The 10464-nt window shown below is 36.9% G+C and overlaps 1 protein-coding gene across 1 annotated transcript; it reads right to left on the bottom strand.

Annotated features, from left to right (window-relative positions):
• Window positions 1-8814: 8814 nt before the first annotated feature.
• LOC143022297 (zinc finger MYM-type protein 1-like) lies at window positions 8815-9957 on the bottom strand. The gene has a single exon (XM_076180442.1). The coding sequence runs from the start codon at window positions 9955-9957 to the stop codon at window positions 8815-8817; it is 1143 nt and encodes a 380-aa protein (XP_076036557.1).
• Window positions 9958-10464: the final 507 nt, after the last annotated feature.

The raw sequence follows: 10464 nt of genomic DNA, 5'->3' as shown, positions 1-10464 counted from the left end.
TGACTTCTGGTGAAGCCAAAACTTCATTTACTGTGTTATGAGCTATCTTACAACCAAGCGACAAATGATAACAAAGCAAAAACAAATAATATAAGATAAATTATAATCATTACAGCATCTTGCTTAGGTGTTTATCTAAATGATTCTTAAAGCTTCGAACTGAACTACATTGCACTACCTCAGCAGGAAGTATTCCATTCATTAACTACACGGTTGGCAAAGTTGTTTCTACCTACTTCCACTCATGATCTCTCTCCCTTGTCTGCTGTCGAGATCTCTATACCATACGCCAAGCCACCTTCGTCTGACGTCACTAATTTTTCTAATCCAATCTCCTCTGACTTCTCAAAAATGTGTCACTCCTTATGGGCGTGACTTTGAATTCATGCACCAATAACTTTTCTCCTCCTCCACCTTTTTCCTCCAATCCGGAAAGCTGTTACATTGTCACAAGCAATATCGTTTACCTCAGCATTTGTCAAACGAAAATAGCTTTGCGCTCACAGCATGTAAGTTACATCAGCAATTATTACAACAGTCACCTCCCGTCGGCCGTGTTTATACAGACAGAACGGCGCCTCCGGTCTTGTTTATAAAACAGCTGATGCCGAGCTAACGCGAGTCTGACTAAGCTATTGTCGCTTGTCGGCGACTAAATCATCCGCGGATTCAGCATTTCAATACCCTAGTGTTTCATAACCTTATTAGCATTCGTACTCCGGTCCTCTTCATCTACTGAAATTTCTACCTCCATCTACCGGCCTCTTACACGTTTATGAATACGTTTGTATAAAACCAAATTACTTTATTCATCTTAGAGCGTCAGATGCCCCTACTTTTTTTTTTTTTTCTTTCTTTTTTGTATCATTGGGACTCATATATGGCAGTGGTTACCAAACCAGGGGGCGCGCCACCTGAGAGCGTGAAGTCATCTGCGTGAAGTTATCTGCCTAAAAAATATTGTTTAATAAGAATAATCAAATCATTCCAATAATTATATTACGGAAAATGACAAAAATGAAAATGTAATTATAATATAAAGATGAGAACCCCCAAAATGACAGATGAAATTGTACATTCCGTACCGCCATTAAGTCTAGGACCCCCGGAGTAGATAGAATGCAATGCTTTGACATAATCCCTTCGACGAAGGTAAAGGGTTGAGGGCGACACTGAGTCAATGGACTGATGCAGGAAGTCTTTGTGACTTTAAATTTGTTACTGATCTACCTCCTCCTCTTCCTCCCCACGTTCCTAAGGTTTGGTTTATTTCAGGGGTGGGCAACCTTTTTAAGTGCGGGTGCCAAAACTAGCCAAATCTTTAATACAATTTTTTTTTTCGCGTGCCATCGGAATGAAATGATAGGCGTGCATACGAGGACCTATAAGGGTCCCTATCGGCAGCTGAACGCAAGCATGCGGTTACCAATGGCCATACAAAACATACAAAAGAAGCTGGATATTATTATTTCTTAATTGACTTCTGGGTCTCGCATATCGGATAAAAGTCGTTAGTATGCCAGGTTTTGCACCCGTGTCAAACTAGGGTCGCCCATCCCTGTTCTATGGCGTATTCCACTGTATGCAATATGATTTAAAGGAATATCAACTCCCATCCATTTTGAATTATTCTATTTTACATAGAATAAAGTAAAATGTTTTATACAACTTCACCTTATTTTACTTAGTGCAGTGTAAGATATTATTTTTCCTACTTTAACTCATTTTCCTTTACATTTTCCAATGACTATCATTTGTTTTCTTTTTATTATTCATCTAGTTTTATTCCGTATAGATAATAATATACGATGCTTCGTTAACAGTTACATTATCGAGATCACATCACTCGGAGAATAATGAAAATTTCAACTTTTACTTAAAGCTTTTGATATTATTTATCTTTAAAATGTGCAATGGAAAACTATCGTGTACTGTACTCTGTAGGTCAGGAGCAGCAAATTTGAAGACACAAAACCCAACATTCGATCTTGGTTCACACAACGTTGCACTGCCAGTAGTTGGACGAGTATTTACAATTCCCACTTGTTGTATCACTTGTAACATATCCCTTAAATAAGCAAATCTAAAGAAGTGCACTCCAATTTGATATAGCAATAGAGAGTTAAGAAAATTTGTAAATTATTATTACAATACATCAATAATACATTATAATAGTGTCATTTCATCTCGTGCATTTTCTTTTTCTCTTTTTTTTTTATATATATGTTTCTTTCTCACTTGAATGCGTGCTGGTTTGTTAACATGTTTTCAATTTTATCCCATGTAGTATCATTGCATTCAGTTTATTTTACTTTGTTTATCTTTTCTCTCACTCGAATGCGTACAGGTTTGTTTATATGTTTTTTTTTCATTATATTCCTTTTCATGCCACTGCACTTCAGTTCTTTTCTTTCTTTCCTTTATTTATTATGTTTTCTTACTCAGATGCGTTCAGGTATCGAAGCTGTAATTCCGTTCTCTAATTTATGTATTCAGTTTTCTCTAATTCGTGCATACCGTTTTCCCGCGTAGACTGTTTCCGTAAGCTATATATCTCATACACATTGCCAATGTATTGTAAAAATATATTTGATCCTCATCCTCTAATTACTCAATATTAAAATATTTATTTAAGTAACAATATAATAATATTTGTGTTTATGTAAAATTCAAGCCTGTATATACAAAAATGGGACTGTATTTGCATAAGTAAATTCATCAAAAACATTTACCCAAGGGTGTGCATGACGACGTAACCACATTCGCAAATAACCACAACAGGTAAGCATAAGAATTTCATTATATAAATATTATTTTTTCATGAGACGCAATCGAGTTTCATACACTCTCATTTCATCAATGTTCCATGGTACCATTATTAACACACACAGAAATAGTATTGCGTGCATGCCTGCATCCATGCGTGTTAGTGGATTCCTCTTCGTGCTTCTGAATTTAATGTCTTATCTTTCTTTCCTTTAATTGCGTTTTCTCTCTCAGGTACGTTCAGGTATCTAATTTATGTATTCGGTTTTCTTTAATTCATGCATACCATTTTCCCTCGTAAACTGTTCCTATAAGCATTGCAAAAATATATTTGATTCTCATCCTCTAAATACTCAATATAAAACTATTCACTTAAATTATAATATTATATTTGTGTTTATGTAAAACTCAAGTCTGTACGTACAGAAATGGGACTATATGCATAAGTTCATGAACATGCAAACCAAGTGTGTGCACGACGATGTAACCATATTTGCAAATAAATGTTATACTTAGGTATCTCAACCCCTTTTAACATACGTAGAAAATGAATATGCAATTCGGGCCCTACGAGCCTCTTGGGATTAAATGACTGTAAATTTTAAAAAGGGTGGACATTGTAATTATTGGGTGACTTGATGTATATAGTTTATTGGGAACCGGTATCGTTGATATGAAATATGTATAAGGTAATCTAACCTACGAAGCTTTAAGAAAAGAGAAGGTGGTTTACATCCGTAATGTTCTATTCCATTTCAATTCTTTTCATTCCTTCACTTATTTCCTTTTTTCTCCACTCAAATGCGTGCAGGTATCGAAGCGCCCAGGCACGGAAGAGACGGCTACGTGTTTCAGTTACTTCGCGTCATGTTAGATCACCTGCACCATGACGAGGGCTTCCCACTGATCTGCATAACACCTGGATCGAGTATATGGGTCGTGGGCTGCCCCAGGAGTGAGGCGGGCAGGCGGGACATGGCCGCCACATTGGTAGTACCAAAACATTAGCACGTGTGAACCACTCCGCCGGTCATGGGAGCTGTCGTGTTACTCTCGTGGCCTATGTGGCTGGTATGGGCTGCGTGATAGTGATGCGATCTGTAAATAAGTTTTCCTGGGTGGTTTATGAAACAGTACATGTCTACATGTACCGGTATTTGACCATAAAAGTAATCAAACAAGTACGCTAAAACTGACATAAACAAGAGAACATGTAGATGTTTTAACTTGTATCCACTGATCTACATAACAATATAGATTACAAAGGCGGAGCATGCCAACAGGAGACCTTTTGATCCATATCTAGGTCGGATGCGAAAAAATAATAATAATAATAAAATAATAAATAAAAACTATAATAATGTAAATAACAAATAAAATACATAAATAAATGCATAGGTATAGTTAAGTAATAAACAAACAGGTAAATAGTAAATAATAATTGGCATATAACTAATGATAAATGAAAATCAGACAGACAAATGATATAAAAATAATCATTACAGCATCTTGCTTAGGTATTTATCTAAATGATTCTTAAAGATTCGAACTGAACTACATTGCACTACCTGTGTAGGAAGTTTATTCCATTCATTAACTACACTGTTGGGAAAGTTGTTTCTACCTACTTCCAAACTGAATCTATTTCCGGACAGTTTGAGATCATTCTTTCTTGTCTGATTCTCATTTAATGTGAAAATTTGGTCACTTTTGATGTTGTCAATTCCCTTTAAAATCTTAAAGACCTGTATCAAGTCACCGAAGGGATTTCTCCCCGTCCTCTCCTTATATACAAGGGGGGACGGAGAGGGGGGGTCGCCGATTAAATGAAGCGGCCTTGCTGTGGATGTGCTGTGTCTTGCGACACTGCTCCTGACCCAGGGCGGTGGGCAGGGTGCAGGGATGACCCGTCATCCAGGAGGTGCTCAGATGAGAGGGAGGGTGGGAGGGGTGTGGAGTGTATGTAGGGATGAAATGGGTGGGAGTGTTTTTATGCCTTTCCCTTTTTGGTTACCTCCCTTGTAAGGGGGAAAAAGCCTTGGTATATGTATGTATCAAGTCACCTCTGAGTCTACGCTTTTTTAGGGAAAACAGATTCATATGTTTTAGTCGATTTTCGTATGATTTATTTTTGATATTTGGAATCAGTTTTGTGGCTCGCCGTTGTACTTTTTCTAGTCTGTCAATGTCTTTAATGAGATTCGGTGACCATACGGAAACAGCATATTCCAAATGTGGACGAACTAACGATTTATATAGCTTGTTAATGAGTGATGAACTTTTGAAATCAAAAGATCGCGCAATCAGTCCTAGAATTTTATTTGCTTTCTCAGAGGCTGAAATACACTGCTTGGATGATTTGAGGTCGTTACTGATAATTACCCCGAGATCTTTTTCACTCCACTTTTGTTAACGAATTTCCAAATAACTTGCAATCGACTTACTGTTACTTTTGCCTATGTGCATTACCTTGCATTTACCTGTGTTAAATTTCATTAGCCACTTTTCAAACCATTGCTGTAATTGATCTAAATCTTCTTGAATATCTAATTGGTTTGAGTGATCATTTGCCACTCCGCACAGTTTTGTATCATCAGCAAATTTGGAAACAGTAGATTTTAGTCTATGGTCTATATCATTTATATATACTGTGAATAGAAGTGGCCCAAGAACGGAACCCTGAGGAACTCCACTTGTAACATTTTTCCATCTGTAAGGTTTTCCATTTAAAACAACTCTCTGTTTTCTACCATTCAACCAATTACTAGTCCAACCTAATAGGCTACCACTTATTCCGTGTAAAGCTAATTTAGTAAGTAGTCTTTCGTTTGGGACGGTATCAAAAGCTTTTGCACAATCTAGATATATTAAATCTATATTGTTTCTTTTGTCATAATTCGAGATAACTGTGTTGTAGAATTCGAGTAAGTTAGTCACGCAAGAACGTTTCCGTCTGAAACCATGCTGGCTATCATTTATCAATGGTTGTATCCTATGTACATTATTTTGTGCGGAGCATAAATAAGGCCTTCGCATATGTGTGTGTGAGTGTGACCACATGTTATAATCTCAATTTCTCGAATCTTGACAAGCAGTCATCTTCGGCGTTTTTCGAAATTTATTCATCTGGTCATTGAAATGGACACAGTTGATTACTGGATTACAATTACTTTATTTACACTACTAACTACACATGTATTTCAACAAACAAAATTCACCCATCACTAAACATACACGTATCCACAATATTAAAAAAAAAAAAAACTCCAGTGAATCTTTACAGAACAAAACCTACATTAGTATTTATTGTGAATATTGCAATTGTATCGTGTACAGCACATTACAGGTGCCTTAAATATTGGACGATAGTGATATACATTGATATGCATCGGTGCTTTAAAAACAATATATTTCACATCGATCCTGAAACAGAAACTTTGACACGGAAATCAATCAGTAATAAGAATGTACATACATCAGTTACAATAGTACTAGTAGTTCATATTCATTAAATAGAAACGAAGACATATACCCGTTTTTTTTCCAGAAAAATCATACTCTTCCGTAACAGTAGTTGAGACCGGTAGAAGGATAAATTCTTATGAGTTGAAACATAATAGTACATGGGGTGGGGGGTGTCGAATTTCACCATAAAAACTTTACATAATTTTTGAACGGGCCCCGAATAGTAATTCAGCCCATCTAATATGAATTCCTCACACTTCACAATATAGAAAAAGCTTACACATGTGATCAGGAAGAACAACTGGTTCTATACAGCTACACAGCTCTGGACAGCGTTTGAGCCCTATAAAATATTTTCAAATTATAAATATTTATCCTGCTATTGCCACGATTACATTCGTGACAAATGGGTTGCTGCTAGATCTATTTCTTACATATAATAAATACATAGCATTAACATGACAACACCTAACAAAACAGTTGGTGGGCAACATTTTATGGCTCCTGATGGCCGCATCATTTGTTGATGGGTATCGGGATGTTTTGGCTAATAAAATCTTAATAAACTTACGGGTGGAAGGACCGCTCACATCCACCTTTTCTCCGGTTGGTGCAGTTGAATACAGCACAAGTTGGCATTGTAAAATGATCGTTAAATATGTAAAACACACCAGTATATATGAGCGAAAGCTGCCGAGAACTGTAAGGGACGCTATCAATGCTATCAGTCAATCGCGTGGCGTGGGTTTGTTTTGGTACTATTAACATGGCTGCCGCCGACCTCATAATCAGGACACCGATCCGTGATCCAGTTATTTTGGGATCAGTGGTTAAAGCCAGTTTCTCGAAGAGTCTTCGCCTTTTCAATAAATTACATCTAAATATCAAGAAGGTAAGATTGAACTTTCTCATTTTGAATTAGTCTAACTAAAGTAAGAAATTGTTTGTTTGTTTGGATGAGGAAAACAGATCCTTTTCCATTAGTAATTCCGTTCTCTAATTTATGTATTCAGTTTTCTCTAATTCATGCATACCGTTTTCCCGCGTAAACTGTTTCCGTAAGCCATATATCTCATACACACTGCCAATGTATTGTAGAAATATATTTGATCCTCATCCTCTAAATAATCATTTTTAAACTATTCATTTAAATGACAATATTATAATATATTTGTTTATGTAAAATTCAAGTCTGTACATACAGAAATGGAACTGTATTTGCATAAGAAAGTTCATAAACATCCACCCAAGGGTGTGCAAGACGGTGTAACGAGATTCGGAAATGACAAACAAAAATACACTTCTTGTTACTTGCTATTATCAAATACATTTTTAGGTAGATATTACTCTATCATACTAATATATAATTTCATATAATGGTTCACGTGCTTCCAAGTTGGCGTTCGTATATTTACAAACCAGTCCTGTTCAACTATACATCAGTAAATGTCTCTCTTTCCTCAACAAAATATGGTTTCTAACTCAGATGCGTTCAGATATCGAAGCTGTAGTTGCGTTTTCTAATTTATGTGTTCAGTTTTCTCAAATTCATGCATACCGTTTTCCCGTGAGGCTGGTTGTGTTCTCTATGTATTCAGTTTTCTCAAATTCATGCATACCGTTTTCCCGCGTTAACTGTTCCCGTAAGCCATATATCTCATACACACTGCCAATGTATTGTAGAAATATATTTGATCCTCATCCTCTAAATACTCAATATTAAACTATTTATTTAAATGACAATATTATGATATTTGTTTCTGTAAAATTCAAGTCTGCACATACAGAAATGAGACTGTATTTGAATAAGTAAGTGCACGACGATGTAAACAAATTTGCAAATGATCATACGCATCATGAAGGCAGAAAAAAATAAAAACAGACTGATGGCATTCACAGTAGCCTTAATACCCCTTCATGGATCGATAACCATATGTAAAAGTATGTACATACTACAGTATTTCTTAGATGTCTTAATGTATATATCTATGGAAACCGGTCTCATTAATATGAAATATATAGATGGTACTCTAACCTATAAAGTCTTAAGCATAGAGAAGGTAACTTACATCCGTAATGTTCAATTGCATCTCAATTCTTTTAATTCTTTCACCTGTTTTCCTTTTTCTCCACTCGAATGCGTGCAGGTATCGAAGCGCCCAGGCACGGAAGAGACGGCTACGAGTTTCGGTCACCTCGCGTCATGTCGGTTCACCTGCACCATGACGAGGGCTTCCACGCAGGGCCGTTTCTAGTTCATCAGGCGCCCCAGGCAAGAATTCGTTATGGCGCCCCCCCCCTTCCCCCCTCCGGACTGGAAATAATAACAAATTCCACAACAAAAACAACAGACTTTATTAATAAATCATCTTCACGTATATGCATATACAGCAAGGAAAAGTATAGACTCAAAAGTATACTAACGATTTTTGTAAATTTTAATAGAATAACACCATTATACATTTTTATTGCAAATAAACTGAAAAGGTAATCTTGCCAATCTAAAACCATAGAACTCAATGCATATACGTTGAGGTCTATGCTAAAACTATTAAATAACAATTTTCTTCACTTTTTTCATATTTAAAACCTGACTCTTCTTGACTTCCTTGCAGCAAAATCATCTATAGTGCCATCATACGAAACCTGTTTGGATATTTCTCTATTAATACTAATTATTGCCAGCCCGTTTAGGCGCTCCTGTGTCATAGTAGACCTTAAATATGTTTTAATGAGCTTAAGTTTAGAGAAGCTTCTCTCTGCAGATGCCACAGTCACAGGTGTAGTGACAGCAATTCTTAATGCCACCCACATGTTTGGATAGATCTCTTTCAGGCCTTTCTCCTCCAGAAAAACAAGAAGGTCTAATGTTGTCATATTTTGTTTTGGCCATTGTTTTGGAAATGACTGCATCTCTACAATCAGTTCATCATAATTTAAGTCGGCCTGATCCCCAGATGAGAGCGTATTACACAAATCTTTTGCCTGCTTTTCTAGCTCACTAGCTGGCAGATCAGGGAAGTTCGTGAGAACACTGAATTTCTTTGCAACATCACTCATCATTCCAGTTCTCTCTCTCAGAGATTCAATGGCCACATCCACAACTACATTGAAAAATGAAAACTCCACTTTCTTCAAGGCATCGGTAATAGGTTCATCAGAGGCCTCATAGGAGAACTGCCTTTTAGTAGTTCTGAATCTTTTCTGCTTTAGTGCAGCTTCCACATTCATCTCTTCACACACCTCTTTGGCAGATGTCTGGGCATCAGCAAACCCAGTGTCTCTGTAGCTAACATGGGAGGTTTCAGCCTTCTTGAGAATATCAACAGCTACATCCAGATGCATGCATTGTGATTGCAGAAGTTTATTCACAGTTTGAACTTTTCTAAGGATATCATACCACACCACCGTACAAATAGAGAACCGGTATGATCCCACCTCTTCTGCTAAGGCTTGTGCTTCAATTTTAATAGCTGGATCTGCAGTGCTTGCTCTCACCTCTAAAAGAGCATCTCTCACTTTTGCAGCCTGGAATATTACAACCTCAACACTGTTGATTCGACTAAACCACCGTGTGTCTGCCCAGGATTTCAAAGTTATGTCCACATGTTTTTTTAGGGTCGACCACTTTTGAGTGGAGGCAGAAAAGAGATTAAATAGTTTTTGCAGGTAGCCAAAGTAGCCAGTTGCTTCTGAGGAGCTCTTTGCTGCATCACACACAACCATATTGACAGTGTGTGCTCCACATGGCACAAATAAAGCCCTGAGGTTTAACTGAAGAAGTCTATCCTGGACTCCCTTGTTTTTTCCTTTCATATTTGCCCCATTGTCATATGACTGTCCTCTGCAGTCTTCAAAGGGGATATTAAGCTCTTTAAGTTAAGATTGGAGTAAACACGATGCTTAGAAGGTGGCGAGCAGGCGACTGTCTAGTTTTAAAGCTCCTTGATACTGACGACATCCACCTATACAGTGTTGCCAACTTTTCTGAAACCGCCAGATTGAGTCCATAAGTTAGCTAAATTCGACCGAAAACCGGCTAAAATGTGAAATGTGCTTTCAAACATTAAACACCGTTGCATCAAGTATCAACACTTTCATTATTCATTTATTTTCGCGTTTGCACTTGTATTTATTTATTTACTTTCATTATTCACGTAAAAAAATACTTGTCTCTCATTTATTTATATATTAATTTTGGATGGCAATTTGGCGCCCCCTCCAAGCAAATGG

This window comes from Oratosquilla oratoria, chromosome 44, assembly GCF_046742065.1.
Source record: "Oratosquilla oratoria isolate Oo_2021 chromosome 44, ASM4674206v1, whole genome shotgun sequence".
In the NCBI taxonomy this organism is placed as follows: Eukaryota; Metazoa; Arthropoda; class Malacostraca; order Stomatopoda; family Squillidae; genus Oratosquilla; species Oratosquilla oratoria.
Note: the sequence above shows the minus strand (reverse complement) of the source record. Positions and strands in the feature narration are given on the sequence as shown.